The following is an 18818-nucleotide window of genomic DNA, read 5'->3' on the forward strand; positions in this document are numbered from 1 at the left end:
CATCTCGCTGAGATCTCGCGAGCGCGTGGATGTTCACTGTGGGGAGTCAGAGACTATTTCACTGCTCAGTAATTAATCTTCTGTTGTGTAATCAATGCTAATCCTCAGTTTTTGTGGTTCTCTTTGATTCCCGACAGCGACGTCTTCCTCCAATCAGCGTTGAGAAAGCAGGAAAGGCCGAGTCTCCCCGCGGCGAGAGACAGGACACGTGACCAGTCGGCGGCGGATTTAAAACCCGGCAAGGCACATGGTGATTCACAGCTGAATCATCTGACCGACTTAGCTCAACCTTTTGCCTCCAATATTTGAACGACTTCTGCTTAAATCAGTTACCATGAAGAGAGCAGTAACCATGGCTAACGTAAGGAAGGCGTTGCGTTTCAGTCTGAAGGGAAGAGACTACGATTTCCTGGAATCTAAAGAGAACGACTACTTCAGCACCCCGAAGTTTTTGAGAAGACAATCGGACAAATTTGAAATGCCGGAGTCTGAGAGAAAAGTGTTGCAGTCAAAAGCCGCTAACGCCATGAATTCCAGACGAAGTCTGCGCCTCACCCGTAGTACCAGCGTAACAACGTCCTTCAGAGATGCAATGGGCACTCTAAAGCAGGTCAGTTGATTCATTTCTATTTTGTTTTTTCGTGTTGATTTGTGCTATTTCAGCTGTGTATTTGAGCATTAACGTACCCATAAATCATGGTTACTTTAACTACCATAGATAAGGAGATACCATAGGTGTAGGCTCAGAACAGCTGATTTGCTGTATATAAATGTTACTTATACTAGTAGGACAGTTGTTAACTTCACTGAAATGAAACTTGTCAGTAAAGTTTATTTTCAACGGTGTCTGACAAATGACGCAGATAGGCCTAAATGCCAGACATTTTCAGAGTCGTAGATTTTTTTTATACTGGTAGCTAAAAAGTGCTGGTAAGTTAAACTGTGTATACTTCTTTACAGTAGTGACGTTTTAATAAAGTGTTTACATGCTAAGGTTAGATGGTTAACTGTGTCTGCATATTTTGTAACGTTTAATTTAATTGAACTAGACTAATGTGTTATATGCTACGTAATACACGTATATGATTTTTAGTCATTTGTGCCTTGGTCAAATGTCAATGTATCAAAAGTCATTGTATATCTGATAACAGTATGGTGCCCACATACGTGTACATAGCTTAGTTGTAAAACTAGCTGTTACTTTGTGTTTATGGCACTGAGTAGTTTACATTTTCACTATTATGTAATGAATGGGCCTATGAGCTCATGAATGTAAGTGTGACCATTGGCACACTGCTCATTGATACAACTGGTGTATGCTCCCCTGCTAGGTGGAATGTCTTAAACTTACATAACATCTATCCCAGGCCTAGTTTGTGGTCCTATAGCCCTGGGCACTGCACTTTTCACACCCATGATTTTATTTGTGTTCTTCATGATTTGATCATGCACCTGTTCTAACAACCTTATGGTAGTGTTCAGTGTCTAAGAACCCCTGGGTGGATGACTAGCTTAACAATAGCTTAGAAGCCTAAACCAGAGCACTGAATGTAAGCAACAGTACATGTAAATATGTAGCAGTGATACATGAATTTGATTTTGACATGTCACTTTAAATTGTCAAGTGGATTTATTGTTATTACTGTCAGGTATACTTAAGATTTACCTATTATCATGTATTAGCTCACGACTTTATTCACTGTTGAAAATGGCACTACCTTGCGTTGAAATCTCCACCCACAAAGTAATTGTGACAATGCATAACACGTAAGCTGAGGATAGAATTAAAACCTGATTAAGGATTGGATTTTTGCAGGCATTGTTATTCATCAGTGTTAACTGTTGATCTTTCTCAGTCATTCCACAGGAATTGGTTTGACATACTATGTCGGTGTAACTGTGGTGAGGTTCCTTGATATTCCATCAATCTGACTACAAAGAGCTTGGTATATAATTTAGTTTAATGCTTAACCCTTTCATTTTGCCTTTACAGAAAATCCGCAAGTCGACTCGCCGCAGGATGAGATTGAAGACGGTTGCAGACTCTCCCATGACCCCAGCGTCCTTGAGACGTTCCAGCCGCATCGCGGGGATGAACAGTCCCCTCCCCAAGGCCCGCAGTGAAGTTAAGCTCTACTCCCCATTTGAGATAGACACGCCTTCCCCTAAGTGCTATTCTCAGTCCGCAAGCCATCTACAGATCAGGTAGGTCTAAATACATGAATGAGGAATCACACTTCTTTTCATTTTTTCTAAATTATGGGGAACATTACCAGCATAAAATAAGTCAGTCCAAGCAATGCACTGTTGTGTTCATTTGTGTTTCTCTATAATAGTTGTTATCCTAAAGCAACTGGGTTATCCCAAGTGTTCCAGTATAGGAACCAGCTTGTCTCAGCTGAAAACATTGACCCTTAACACCGGTTATGTGGTTAACCAGTTTGATTTCTGAGAAACCTCAGAGATCTTTACAATTCTGCATTTAAACAGGAACAATCACCAGTACTACCAATGTCATTGCCTGCACCATTACAGTGCTAAGTTCCGGAAAGCTAGCATACATGCGAGATTTAAAGCAGACAGTCTCCAGTGAAGTAAATCTCTAGCGAATGATTTGCTCGACATTCTTCAAGAAGTTTTCAGACACTCTAGACTACAGCAAAAGCTCCTGTGCCACCACCATGTACCTTTCGTGAAAAGAGAAGCTAATGCAATGGATTAAAAAGAACAGCTAGCACATATGCCCAGAAACACATCTGATTTGTACTATATACTGATTATATTAGATATTTTATTGGATTTTCCTGTATCCAATCCACATTGTCTAATTGCCCAATGTTTTGATCTGCAACAGACAGGAGCAGTACGAGACCCCAGGAAGGATACGCCATGAGGTAGAGGCCTTGACCCAGAACATGCAGGCCTTAGCAACCTTGACCCCCCAAACTCTGAGGTCACGCTCATCGTCCCGCAACATCATTACCATGAGGACCTCCACAGCACACGTCAATGTCGCAGCCCCCACCTTGTAAGTACAGAAGCAATAGCACTTCTTCCTTTTTCTGAGGTCCTTGGTTTATGCCCAACAAAGAACTTGCGTTTTCTTTGATAAACACATACATACACATATGTCACTGCAATAATATTTAGACTGCAAATAATATCTCAAATTAATCATGTATGAATACTGAAAATAATTTGACAAAATTTATCCATCCATTTGGAATTACTAAGATATCGGATATCTACATTTGGATGTAATGTTTTCTAATTTCTCTCATCTCTGTTTTCCTCAGCAGACCACACAAGAGCCCTTCCCCCGTCCTGCTGACCAATGGAAGCCTTCGGCCTGACGTGCAGGCCCGGAGAAGGCTTCAAGCGCAGACACCCATCTTTGTCTAAACTCCGTCCTGTTGTTGTTTCCTTACTGAAGCCATTTGGTGCTGTGTGTGGATTTGGCAGAATGCCAACTTGTTGCGGACTAGTGACACTGGAAGGTCCAACTGTATGTAGACAGTTGAGTGGACAATAGCCCATGAATCTCTGGAGAAAACAGGCATGATCGAAAATGCAAATGTTCAGTTGGCCTTGATCACCCTCTACATCTCAGAAATCTACCGGCCACTGCCTACCCCTTGCTTGTTTTCTTGTTGTATAGTAAGGAGGCTGGTATTGTGGTAGCAATGGGGGAAGACCTATCTATATATATACATATATATATATATATATATATATATATATGGCATACGATAGTGCTATGGTGCTAAGCTCATCTTGTGTAACTGCTGTTGTTCTGTGCTCTTGTACATTTACTGTATATACTGCTCATTTGTGCATAATCTTCAGCCATTCTCATGTTTGAATACTCATTCTTCATTCTACTCCACAATACACGGTTGCATCCATCGCACATGTTTACAAGCGTATTATTTATGTTCAAAATGCAGCATTTAGAAAGTTAATTTTGCCTTGCATGATATCAGTTCTGTCTTCTGTCTTGCATGTTTAGCAATTACTCCTACAACCGTCCGTCTATCAGTATTAAATGCACTGACTAAGGCCATATCTATATGATAGTGAATTTTTTCTTCATACCTCATTCACACAGTAATTCTTGCCTTATTTTATCATGTATGAAGCATGTATATAATTTTTTTGCCAGTAGGCCAAATTTTTCTTCATACCTCATTCACACAGTAATTCTTGCCTTATTTTATCATATATGAAGCATGAATTATAATTTTTTCGCCAGTAGGCCAAATTTTTTGTTTTTGAGTATTGCATTTGGCAGCATGAATCAAGTTTCATTTTCAAGATTGTACCTGTAAATATCATGTGGTATTAAATCATCTTATCTAGTATCAATAATGGACTACTAATTCGTATTTTACTCTAGGAAGCTAGATGTAATGTACTTAAACTCTTATATTATTAAATCATTTTTTTGAATATGAATTTTTAATTTAAGTTCAAATTTAAATTGTTGCCCAAGTTGGCCAGATGTTTAAATTTTACTTTCATCTGAGTATGTCCACAGTACTGATTTTTTATATAATGTATTAAAATAGCTTAGAGAAGTACTAGCAAAAAAAGATTTATATGTATTAGGTATTGTCTGTGTTTGACTGAAATCATGTAACAAAACTATAATTTAGAATATTTCTTCGTATATGTAAGCAAATATCAGTCTGCTCAACTCCAGTACAGTATGATATTTATAGTTTGTTTTTTTTCGTCCAGATGAAGTAGATAGTTTTGTACTAGAAATGGATGGCTGCGTGTATTTTTTTTTTTTTTTTTTTTTATGTTTATGTCTCTGTCATTGTTTTACTCACAAAGAGTATTTTCTTAGCCAGTATTTTCCCACAGGTATACTCATTGTCCATATTCAATATAATTATTATTAGCAATAAAAATCCTTGACGCACTCTATGAAATGTTCCTTCTGTTGTTTTGTGTTATACATGTGTATATGATATTACATGGCGGCGTGACACAAAGGTCCTGGTTGTGAACCTGGAAAAATGTCGTTCAGCAAAAGTTTATAGCTGTTTACAAGGGCCACATTTTCCTTGCCTCTGATTTATTTATACACCATACAGAGCAACTAAAGAGCAGATAAATCCGATGAAGTTTTGTGTTGGCATCGAAAGGCTTTAATGTACCTCTGAAGTGCATACAACTTACAAGCCAAACTTCGGGTGAATTGAAGAACTGAAAACAACACCAGTCTTGAATAGGTATACGCACTTCAAATGTTGTTAAAAGATCATCATACGCATGTAGGGTATATTAATATGCCGTGATGACCGATTTCTCGAAAAGAAAAGTTTACCGCGCATTTTCTGGCTTGTCCCTTCAGGATCTGTGTAAAGGTGAGGTAGGCGTAATTCCTAAACCTGAGATCTGTTTCATTACTCTCAGCTTAACTATTGGGGTTACGCATTTGAAAACAATCTGATGTCGGAGTCCCGTGTAAGTGAAAGTCTAACTGAGTCTGAATGCGAACTGAAATGTTACAAAAAAGAAAGAACTCATGTATCAGGTTAATATTGTCTATAAACTGTTACAGAAATTTATCACAAAACATGAATAATGTAATTCTGCACTATTATAAAAGTCAAATCAATAAAGTGTTCCACATTATAAATATTAAAAATCTTCCTTATGCGTTAAAACTTGTGATATATATATATATATATATATATATATATATATATATATATATATATATATATATATATATATATATATATATATATATACACGATCTATAAATCCTCGGGCATTTTGGAAGGCTTATAGTCAGGCTTTATCATAAAAGAAAATAATGCATATATGTATACCTTGAAACAAAAAAATTACACGTACATTTGCAATGCATACATGTTTGAAAATCCAGATAGCAGCTGGGGACAAATTTTCATGAATACTTCCATAACGTTAAGTTATCGCCCGAAGTCGACTTTGAGGCTATTCGGCCAGTGCTGATCTGTTGAAACAAAGACAGAAGCTATGTGGTAAAAGGTTTCGCGACTAGAATTCGTAACATTTGCATGGTCAACTGGGAAAGACAGTAGGGGCCGCAAGTCAGAACAATTCCTTGCAAATTAAAAAAAATTAACGTTTTGAGTCAAAGACTGATGATAACCCTAAAACTTCATTAATACATGCCATTTATATACGCGTTATACACGGGGTTTTACACGTGGTTTGGGAACATATGTTATTAACTACACGTGGATGTGATCTTTAGGCCCCTGTAGAATCCATTTGCTCCATCTGTAATAAGATGCAAAAGTTACATAGAAGAAAACGTGTAAAATTTTGGATTGGAGATAATGACGAAAAGGGTAATGGCTTTGGGTGCATTGCACCTTTGGTGTTACCTGCTGGAATATTCTAAATTTGTACAATCTTGGACTGAATATTTGTTGATTTTAGCTAATAATCGCTCCTTAAGGCGTCAAACACCTGTTTATATTGGCCCAAACGACAGACACGCGTGCCAAACATAAACACAGCCATTTGGAGTGCCGAAGAAACCGTCGAGAAATTTAAGCACTATAAAACCAGCTAATTGCGACCGGCTTTTGAACTGCTTCTCTAAATAAGACCATTGGGTGAATTTTCTCAGGGTTTAGGATGCTGAAGGAACAGTTAGCACTCCCAATTCGCGGCTTCTCGTCACATCTATCAGGCTTTATCACCAGTAATTATGACTAAATGACCACTGCTTGAGCAAATGACCGCACCAGACTGGCTTCGTCATGCAGAGCGAACGAACAGCTGTTTGGCCTTGTGAAAGAGACAAACAAGATCGCGCCGAGGCACCCACAGGCACATCTCAGCCAAACCCTTTCTTAGGAGAATAAAACACATCCAAACACCCCTTCAGACCCACCCCAGGGAGCTGTACCACTTATTTCAAATATATACACCCAAGCTATAGGCATACTTTGCGCACAAAGTATCCACAGCGGACATCCCAGACCATTGTCTTTTCAGTGTAGGACTCTAGAGGAGACGCTAGAATTGCTCGGCTCAAATGCAATTCTACTATTCGCCCAGATAATATCTAACCAGCGTAATAAATTAATAGCAATTACTCTTCCCGAGACAGTGCTGTCGTGAAATACTTAATCCGTCAGAACTCAATCGCTAAAGATAATTCTATGAGTCGGGCACTCAGAGCATGAATGGGCCCACCTGAATGTATAATGATACATTAATTGCATCAATGTTACATCACCTGTGAAAATTGATTTAAAGAAATATAGCCTAAGTGTTATTAAACTTTCACGAATTCAACTTCCAACAATTAATTGCCAGTGCATGCAACAACACTGAGGCCTGTATACAAGCCTATACGTGAGGCATTGTTCAAGATGCAAATCTTTTCCCGTAGGACGTCTTTACGCGGACCAATGTTTTGTATACGATGACCGGACTTCGTAAGAAAAAAAAAATACAATTCAATTGTGATTACGAAAATTCTATATAAATTGAATGTACATGTATTTGACTGACAGCTGTGGCCAACTCTTCAACAGTCTCTACTTATGGTACAGTTAATGAAATTTGATTAATTCTGTATCAGCTAAAGCGTTCCAGCAAAACCTCCAACTGTTTGGTTACACCGTCTTGCTCTAGTGAACACTCAGTTAGCAATCTACATACTCTCTGGCGTTGCCCGTGGATTGTGCCAGTATCAGTATATGTATATAGTGTCCCTGTGTGGTCAATCACTGGTCAAGATGTCAGGCTCTGCTGATTCTCTTTGTGTGAAACCTGACATTTTCCGGTCTAAAATGATAAATATACATTTTATTGTCTTGTAAAACATCCATTTAACGAATTTTCCATCGTTCTACAAAAACAGTTCATTCCCTTACAGTCCCTCATCGACCGGGAAACGGCGTCTCAAACATAACCCCAAAACAGGCGTATCTAGTATAAAAATTGCTCGAATGAGCTGTTGCGAGGAACACATGAACATTTAAAAAATCTCCATTCAGTATTCTCTGTCCCACGCTTTTTATAACCCGACCATTCGCTCAACTTTCTAGTGAACAAGTTGTATAGTATCTAACAATGACCTCTAAATTGTGGGGCCGATTTCACAAAGCCCTTTTTGATTTAAGTCTAAACTTGAAATACGACTACAAACCTTGTGTTTGGGTTTTAGAAATTAAAATTGTGTACTACTCATCAATGTTATCTTGACAAAGGCGTAAAACACCAATTAAATAAATAAATATATTTTTATTGGCATGGTTATTTGGCATGGTATATTGCGTCAGGCAGCTGGAGGTAATATCTGTTCAGTTACATCCTATACTGTCTCAAGTAGTCAGAGGTAATATCTGGTCAGTTGTACCGTATATTGCGTCAAGCAGCCGGAGGTGATATCTTCTCAGATACATCGTATACTGTCTCAAGCAGTTGGAGGTAATACCTGGTCAGTTGCATCGTGTGTTGCTTCAAGCATCTTGTATCGTATACAAATTTGCTTCAAGTCGCATATTATCTATTCAGTTGAATCTTGCCTAGGCATAGTTACTCATTCTCACGGAATCAAGATAAGGGTCATATAACTTTTCAGTGGAATTCAAGCATTATAGAATGACACTTCAAATGATTCGACTGTGTCACTAAAGATGCAAGCTTCTTAAGACTATGCAAATTATTTCTCTACACGCCATAGTTCTCTCAGAATTTTTCAAAATATTTGTTGCAGAGGAGATTGACAAGGTTGAACAATTTAGGTAATCGTCATCTCACTGGCTCTGGTTTCTCTTCCCAAATACCAGAATGCTTTTTGTCTGTTTTAACCGCCTTGCTCCAAGGGAGCGTGCTTGGTAGCCTACATAGAATAGTCGGTTTTTCATAACTTCCTGGAGCCATTTTTGAGTTGAGCTAGGGTTTTGAATTCTATTTTACCAGTTATTTTGAACTTTGAAGTTCAAAATATTTTATCTAATGACGTACAACATATGTAAAAATTTCATCTTCTAGGGACAAAACTAAGCATTGAGACTAAGTTTTAAATTTTGACTTAAGCCAGAAAGGGCTTTATGAAATAAGCCCCAGTTACACGTGACCGAGGTGATGACTGTCAATATCTGTTTCCAGGTTGCTTATGTTCTTTTTTCTTCAGGCCTTCGTACATGTATAATTCGGTTTTTCGACGCCGTAGGGCCTACAATAAGAACTAGGGGGCTGCCGGCTTTCGTTACTGAAGTGTCCTTCAATAGGACAATGTACAAGCAGAACAGAACTATCCGAGATGTGATTCTTTATCCCAAGGAGTCCTAGAACAACCACCAACTGTTTGATCACACCCTCGTGGTGTTTGAGGGGACAGAACGGTTTAACACAAGAGCTTGCGTTGAAGCACGTGGGCTGGGTCTGTATCATTTTAGGTACATGCTATCCGTGTGTGGCCAACCTCTGGTCAACCACTGGTCAAGCTGTCACGCTCTGTTGACCCTCTCTGTGTGAAATGGGACAGGTTCCTCATTAAACTTGTTCAGATATTGTCTTGTAAAAACATCCACTTAATCAATTCCTCATCGTTAGGTTCAGTCATTCACATTTTCTGCCTGATTCAATTAAACACGGCTTAAAACGAGGAGCTCAGACAGATCGCTCTCACTGAGAATACAAGGAGTTGTCCGAGTGAAGTTCACTGCGGAACATTAGTCCAAGCAATTCAAACATGATTTTGTTTGATTACATTCTACTCCCCACATCCTTGTTCTGGGGCTGATTCGTCAAATCCATTTCTAAATTAAGTCAGAATTTGAAATGTGAGCTAAAGGTTCATTTTCTTGCTTTAGAAATTAAAATTTTGTCCACCTTATCGATATTACCCAAGACAAACGTGTCCAAATTTCAGTTCCCGCTACCAAAAACTAAGCATTGTGAAGAGGTTTTAAATTTTGACATGGAATTGTCAAAATGACTTTATGAAATTGACCTATGGTTGAGGTGTAGGAGGTCAATCCGTCGCCGACGGGTTTAACACGCCAGCGCGGAGCAATGACTCAAGAGCCTCTTACCCATGTGGTCCCTGTGAGTTCAAGTCCAGCTGTGAGGTCTGCAAGCAACCTGCGAATGGTGCTGGTTTCCCCTGGTTTCCTCCAACCATAATGATACAGCCGCCGTTGTGTAGGCCTAAGTAAAATATTCTTGAGTACGTTGTAAAAAAACACCATCAAATAAATAAACATTAAATCAATCGCCTGAACTTTGGGGGCGTATACCATGTCCTCTTGTGATCGGACATTAGTTCAATTTTTAATATAAAAATGTGCAAACCATATGAGACAATGGGGTGGTAAACTGGACGTACCACTGACCACACTAAATAAGACATGGTGACAGTCGATTTAGTAAATAAGACAATATATATGAAGTGAAAATGTATGTTGGCCTTCATTCTTTTCACACATTTTCATCTACAGAGACAATTCTCAATACATTCTCACATGCATACATTTGTATATGGTTAAATTCAGCTACTAATTAACTGTGATATTCAAGAGGTAGCAAAGCTTCATACCAAGGTACATGCACATTTTTAAGACAAGCAAGTTAACTCAGTAAGACAGTTACCGCTTAAGTTCTATGTCTAACTTAATTTACATATAACAACTGTCCTAAATTCAAGATATTTTAATTAAAGCGTGACTATAGACAATATGCGATTCTTTATTCATCACACTGCGCTGAAGCGATGACACTACCGCACATTTTTCTAAACACAGTTACACATTGTATGCACCACTCATACGTTACAGTAATGGAAACATGTAATAATTGTTACTGATTACAAATCAATGAGCGGTTTGTCGTAAAAATTGCTGAATCATACTCAACTACATGCGGATAAAGTCTTGGGTTTCCTCCGGGCTCTGCCCGATTTCCACCGACCATAATGCTGGCCGCCGTCGTATTAGTGTGTACGGCGTATAACACCAGTCAAATAAATAAATTAAAAAAAATAAATAAATAAATATTGTTTGATTTCCCTCAAATATTGCCAGAATTTCAAAGTCGTGAATACATATATGGTTTTGACCGACCCACCCCCGAATTTGCTCGGTGTCCTCCAACCTTAATGCTGGTCACCGTCATATTCATAGTTTTAAGCAGTTGTGTACCTGGCAATCAACAAGATTGTGAACTGGTGATTTTTGCCCATTCCAAAAGTTCAAAGTACTAAAAGACACCAAAACTATCACATTTGAAAGCTAGACACATACTGATTACTTACAGGATTTCTTACCTAAAAGCTATGTGTTTCGTTTTTTCGTTGTCGACCTCAGTTGGGTTAAATTCGCTTTGTTTTCATCTCCAGTACCTTAGTCACGTGGCCAAAGGGTGGTCGGATGATTGGCTCAGCTATGACTTCAACATGAAACTATTAAGATGTGACACCTAAACATCCAAGTCTTATAAATAAATAAAATAAATCATGTGTAGCTTTACTATTCTAAATAAATGTTAAGCTTTTTCTCTTGCCGATATACTACGTATAAACAAACGAACTACGATTCATTTTATTTTTCTTCTAATTAAAACCTATTTCCAAACATTCCAAAAGATATATCATTATTTCTTTTAAGTCTGTTCCCACTGCACGTTATCAACCTGGCACCAAGCTGTACATGTACCTATTTTCTGTCGTTACGGATGACATCCGCAACAGCAGACGGCGCTCGGGCGACGTCATGCATGCTCGTGTTATTTACATCACGCTTACGTAATGCTCGTCAGACATATTAGTCACGATGACGTAACAGTGGATTGTAAGAGTGTCAGTAAAACAAGTGGCTGTCTACGCAAAACACTGATGATCATGTCCGTGGGATGAAACCATCATGCACCTTGAAAAAATACAAACGTCTTTTCTTGAACGTGGAATATACTTTTAACACTGTACATAATCCTTTAGTCCCACATGGTATACCCACGTGCTTTTAATATATGGGTTATATGAAGCAATTTATACATTTCTGAAGAATCTGTATTAATGGCACTTGTTGATGTTTTCCTTCACTCGCTGTTGGGTGTCCTGAACCGGCGTAAAGCCCTAGTACAGGGGTTAAATCAGTGGTCTTCCTACTACCAATCAATATATTCCGTCCACATTGAGTTCCACATCTGCAAAGTCGTCTCAGTGAAGCGGCACTGGATAAAAGAGCGGTGGAAACCCGTCCTGCAACAAGGAGGCAATTTACTCGCACTCTAAGGGCTCCTTCGACGCCATATGACTAAAAAATTGTTAAGTACGACCTGAAAGTAATATAGCAAAGCCTAAGCACTCATTCACTAAACATATGCAAGTGAAATTTTGTGCGTCATATCTGATACATTTCGTCATATATAGGCTACTTTCCAGGGGTTGTTGATTGACAACGGGATCTCCATCGACCGTCGTCGTTTCAATGAAATATTCTTGTACACATGCAAGCTTAAATTTTAAACAATCTGGACAAACAGTGGAATACATAAACGGTCATGTCATATTTTATATACATACATATACACTATATCAAGTTTGTCCTCAAATCCACGAGTATCAAAAGAAGATAATGTCATTCTCTTGTCTACATTGATAATTAAATAAATAAAAAATAAATAAATAAATACACATGTAAAATTAAGCTATTCATGTACGGTCATGCTTGTCCAGTGCAGGTCGGAAGCTCTAGAGAGAACTCTCACCCACGTTAATACGTCATGCACGAGCGCTAATCATGTCGACAGCATGGTCGAAAATAGCTGATTGTCTGATCGCCGGTGATGTCATTTGACAGTCACACGACGGAGATGAGAGGAAATGGAGGGCAGTCTTGGATGACTACCATGGGAGAATTATATCCTCTGTATTCCCTGGTACAGTGTACTCCTTGTCGTAAAACTCCCCAGTACACTGTCATTTCATCTGTTACAGTACTTCACGCCATGAATATACATGTGTATAGACGTGGACATCAATGTTTACGAAGCACCTCTTTGTTTTTTTAATGATAAACGAAAGAATATTAGACATGAACAACACTTAATTTATTACTTCAAAAAAGCTTTTAAGGAAGCGCATACACTACTCCAGCCACATGTATATAGATATATGCAAATGCTCATGTATATATAAAATAAATTTCGACAACTGGAATATCAACAATTGATTTCCCCGGACACGGCATCACTGATAACATTTCATGTTATATACATGTGAATGCCACGTGATTTTATTTTCTACACTTCTTTCCCCATGTTGTATGCTGGTGATAAAAAAAACGGCACTGAATCCCCTTTTTCAGAGGGCCCGACTTTGATTAATAGATACTCAATATCGAATATCGAATTTGACACAGATTTATCTACATGTGGTAGCCTACCTGTTTTTCATAGGGATATGTATCATAGGCAAAGGGTTTTCAAGCTATTTTGCCTGTCATACACGCGATAAAAGGTCAGAAGAAAGCATGGTCTGGTGACCTCATGATGCCGAACTGATATCATTTGCATGGGAGTTAATCCTTATAGGTTGAGAGTTTGTAATGAAACTGCAAACGAGGCTAGTGAGTCTGTAATCAGCAGCTAAACTTGCGTCTCCATGACGTCATCTAACCAAACAAACCAACATTTGTGACCACTGTATCGAGAGCTTCTAGGTCAAGTCGAGATTTATCGCGTATTTACTTCATTTTATTTCAACGCCATACGTCATCTGCCTATAAGACAGAGTAAACCGGATGGGCAGGAATAATCCCCGTAGTGCTTGTCCAAGTCACTTACACACCCGCGGACTCACAGTTGCAGCCGAACCAACAAGCCAAAGCTGGATTCGAACTTGTATATAGCTTTATGTAACTGAACCAAACGAAATATACATAAAACAGTTTATTTGTATAAGGCTGGTTTAATTTCAATAATATTAAATATTATTAAAATATATTAAGCTAACAAAGGTCAGACTGGAGTTGTACATTCTCGAAGAGTAATTTTATGGAACAGTTTTACCAGTTAATTCAAAATTTATTTGATTATTTCTTGATTTATTTATTTATGTAATTGAATGGGGATTTACAGCGTACTCGGAATGATTTCACTTAAGCTACGTCGGTCAACATTATGGTGGGAGAAAATCCGCCAGAGCCCAGGAGAAACCGACGACAATCTGCAGGTTGCTGGGGACCATCCCAAGTACTGGTGGAATGGTGTGTGTGTGTGTGGGGGGGGGGGGGGGGGGGGGCTGCATGGGTCAAAATTTCTTATACTCTTTACAACTTTATAAACTGCTGGTTTCCAATATGAAATGACTTTAGCACTCGACCTTAATGCAGAAATAATTGTAGCGAAAAACAAATGCGTTTTTATTTTACCGAAGGGACAAAAAACGGTTATTAGTTCAAATATTTGAACAGATTTAAATATGTTCAAGTAAAGTTTAAAACAAAATGAAGAAAATTTAGATTTAGTGGTGTGTGATTGAAGATGATGGCATTTTCATTTATATTGTCGTTCCATCATCATGCATTCATGCTTCAATACACCTAATTATCCAAACAAATATGGTTTTCTTGTTTGGTTTATCTGCCTAAATTATATGTATGTATAATAATATCAAATGGTTAAGTCAAGTGTAAAGACATATCTTTGAAAGAGGTTTTTTTGTTGTTGTCATATTCTATATAACAAAGCGAGACACTGAGATTCACGAATGGGCGTAGTGATACCAGCGTGTCGGAATAAGGCAATTTATGCACGGGAATGACTGCATGTGGCTACAGTGTTGATGTTCAGAAAAGATATTATTATAAAGTGAAATTCAATAAAATTTAAAGAACGCACGTGGACTAAATTAGAGCTCCTACTCTTGTTAAACATTAAGCTTCGGACAAAGACTTCAAAGGTAGCCCGGATTATAGCAGGTGTCATTTCAACATGATATAACGGCATGCAGATTTTAAGCGTGACAGCTGTAAAATATATATAGTACCCCAGCTGACTAATTCACTTAAAGCCTAATTGTTCTTGCTACACCCGTCCCAGCCCTCGGGCACATGTGGTCGAGTCTTGAATCCTGTACTAGCTCGTCCGATCGAGGCTTCATACAGGAGGTAAATCATGATATGGCATCACGCAAGCTCAGACTGTTTTATCATAATCACAAAATGTACAGGAGAGTGGGACAAAGTGTAACTGCAAATATGAAGTCTGTATACACTTCGTGTATGGGTGCAACCTGCGGAGGTTCGCGGGTTTCCCCCAGGCTCTGCTCGGTTTCCTCCCACCATATCACTGGCCGCCGTCGCATAAGTGAAATATTCTAAGTGAGTACGGCGTAAAACACCAATCAAATAAATAATTAAATAAATCTATGTGTGCATGTATATAAATATGAATGCATAAGTTTTAACGTCGTATTTAAGAAATTTTTAGTGACGACGAAAAGTGATTAGGTATGTGCACATATATTGTGTCTTCTTGTGGCAGGGCGAGTCCATGCCGACAAAGTGCTGGCGCCATTGAAGTATCACGCCAAAGACACCAGACATGACACCCAACCACACAAATTGTACAGGCACCGGGCCAACGGGTCATGTTTCCTTGCTCTAACCTCTCAGCGCTGAGTGCCAAGCGAGGTAGCATGCAGCAGGTACCAAGTCTTTGGTATGACCAGGCCCAGGTTTGATCCCGAGGTCTGCCAACTTCGAGGCGGACATTGTAACCATGTATGTAGTCATTGTTTACAGCAAATTAATGACAAACATTTGTGGACATAAAATGACGTGTTACGCAGTGCTTATTTATTTATATGCAGGCTCCCGTTCGACCTTTGGCATATTGGAGAAAGTCAAGATAACACGAGAGTTCCGCTGACCACTTACTGCCACCGGCGTCCCGACAGCAATGTGAACAAAGAAAATCTAGAAAATCCGAAATTCAATGATATTGAAACTCACGTCAAGATATCTATCGTCACTACGCCTAGCTATTGTCTATCCTCAAACATCAATGTCAAAGTGCCATTGTGCACACTTTTAATTATTTCATTTGATTCACACAACCTCGGAGGCCCAAGGGTAACAGTGAAGATTTAAGGTCTCCACATTCCTTTTCGTATACATCTTCCCGACGGAAGGTGGGGGTGGGTGGGGGGTGATGTCGGTGGATGACATTAACAGTTCAGGCTGTTACGTAATAGAAATACCTGACCGTGTAAGACAAGTTGATGGGAGTTGTCGTCCTTTATGTTCGAAGTGGGGATTTCCCTTTCCGGGCGCATTGCGATACGCATTACACCACACAAATCCGTTCACTTAGCACGGCTAATTTGAAGTCTGAACAATACTATCGATACTACCTGATGGATGGTCCACACTTGCGTACATATAATGCTGTAGGTCTATAAACAAGGAATGTGGTCAGTATATCAAACCTTTGATGTGATCAGTATATAATCGACCTGTGCCAGCCAAGCCCACTCTTGTACCTCACTCACATGTGCATGTCGTTGTTACAAACGTAACGAAACCTGTTAAGATAACAGTTGCTGCATATGAGGAAATTCATCGTTTTATTTTAAGGGAAAATATAAGCATACTTTCAAACACCAGTGTCATGATTTAAAAATTTCATTGTCAATTGTCTTACGTCATACATTCTAAAGAGTTCACTTATAAGTTAAACAGCGGTCAGATTTATGTACATATTAAGGAAATCGGTGTGCCCGGAGTACATTTATACCCGACTCACTCGCTGGCGTAAATTAATTTAAACGGCACAGAGAAACTGTGGGCATGGTTCACAATAGCACGATGGCGTGATCCAAAATCACCACAGATTTCTATTTGACGTAGGCAAATGCCTACACATTTACTTTTGGAAATTCGAAATTCCTTTCCGGCCATACGTGGTAAAGTCTGGCAGCAACCTGCGAATGGTGCGGGATTTTCCCGCTTTCCTCTTTTCTTCAGGCCTTCATACATGTTTAGTTCTTTCTGGATGAACCTACTTTAAGAATTAAGGGACTGCCGGCTTTCGTACTGAAACTGTCCTTCAAGACGACAATGTACAAGCAGAAAAGAACTATCCGAGATGTGATTATTTTATCCCAAGGAGTTCTAGGACAACCACCAACTGTTTGATCACACCCTCGTGGTGTTTGAGGGGACAGAACGGTTTAACACAAGAGCTCGCGTTGACGCACGTGGGCTGGGTCTGTATTATTTTAGGTACATGCTATCCGTGTGTGGCCAACCTCTGGTCAACCACTGGTCAAGATGTCACGCTCTGTTGACCCTCTCTGTGTGAAATGGGACAGGTTCCTCATTAAACATGTTCAGATATTGTCTGGTAAAAACGTCATCCTGATGAATTCCTCATCGTTAGGTTCAGTCATTCACATTTTCTGCCTGATTCAATTAAACACGGCTTAAAAACGAGGAGCTCAGACAGACTGCTCTCACTGAGAATACAAGGAGTTGTCCGAGTGAAGTTCACTGCGGAACATTAGTCCAAGCAATTCAAATATGATTTCGCTTGATTATCTTTTTATATGCTACTCCCCACATCCTTGTTCTGGGGCTGAATTCGTCAAAACCATTTCTGACTTATGTCAGAATTGAAATGCGATCTTAAGGCTAATTTTTCTGCTTAGCAATTAAAATTTTGTCCACCTTGTGACCCATGCGGTCGCTGTGAGTTCGAGTAGTTTCAGGCCAAACGTTGTAAGACCTGTCAGCAACCTGCGAATGGTGCGGGTTTCCCTGATTTCCTCTTACCATAATGCTATAGTCGCCGTTGTATAAGTCGAATATTCTTGAGTACGTTGTATAAAAACACCATCAAAGAAATAAATATTAAATCAATCCCCTGAACTTTAAGAGCATATAGCATGTTGTCTTGTGATGGGACATTAGTCCAATGTTTAATATGAAAATGTGCAAACCAGATGTGCAAACCAGATGAGAAAATGGGGTGGTAAAATGGCCGTACCACTGACCACACTAAATAAGACATGGTGACAGTCGATTTAGTAAATAAGACAATATATACGCTTAAATATTCAGTAAAAATTTATGCTGGCCTTCATTCTTTGCACACATTTTCATCTATAGAGACATTCCTCGATGCTTCTCACATGCATATATTTGTATATGGTTAAATTCAGCTACTAATTAACTGTGATATTCAAGAGGTAGCAAAGCTTCATACCAAGGTACATGCACATTTTTAAGAGAAGCAAGTTAACTCAGTAAGACCGTTACCGCTTAAGTTCTATGTCTAACTTAATTTACATATAACGACTGTCCTAAATTCAAGATATTTTAATTAAAGCGTGACTATAGACAATATGCGATTCTTTATTCATCACACTGCGCTGATGCGATGGCACTACCGCACATTTTTCTAAACACAATTACACATTGTATGCACCACCCATACGTTACAGTAATGGTAACACATAATAATTGTTACTGATTACAAATCAATGAGCGGTTTGTCGTAAAAATTGCTGAATCATACTCAACTACATACGGATAAGGTCTTGGGTTTCCTCCGGGCCCTGCCCGATTTCCACCGACCATAATGCTGGCCGCCGTCGTATTAGTGTGTACGGCGTAAAACACCAGTCAAATAAATAAATAAAAAAAAAATAAATAAATAAATATTGTTTGGTTTGCCTCAAATATTGCCAGAATTTCAAAGTCGTGAATACATATATGGTTTTGACCGACCCACCCCCGAATTTGCTCGGTGTCCTCCAGCCTTAATGCTGGTCACCGTCATATTCA

At 38.9% G+C, this 18818-nt stretch overlaps 1 protein-coding gene across 2 annotated transcripts; it reads left to right on the forward strand.

Moving 5' to 3' along the window:
* Positions 1-206: 206 nt before the first annotated feature.
* LOC135476837 (uncharacterized) lies at positions 207-3690 on the forward strand. 2 transcript variants are annotated; one of them, XM_064756972.1, is made up of 4 exons: positions 207-610; positions 1994-2205; positions 2855-3028; positions 3297-3690. In XM_064756972.1, exons 1-4 carry the CDS (start codon positions 335-337, stop codon positions 3400-3402), a joined length of 768 nt encoding a protein of 255 aa, XP_064613042.1. In that variant the 5' UTR covers positions 207-334; the 3' UTR covers positions 3403-3690. The 2 variants fall into 2 exon arrangements, with proteins under 2 accessions (XP_064613042.1, XP_064613043.1); XM_064756973.1 differs by having other exon boundaries at positions 3300-3690.
* Positions 3691-18818: the final 15128 nt, after the last annotated feature.

The sequence above is a fragment of the Liolophura sinensis genome, chromosome 10 (assembly GCF_032854445.1).
Source record: "Liolophura sinensis isolate JHLJ2023 chromosome 10, CUHK_Ljap_v2, whole genome shotgun sequence".
Lineage (NCBI taxonomy): Eukaryota > Metazoa > Mollusca > Polyplacophora > Chitonida > Chitonidae > Liolophura > Liolophura sinensis.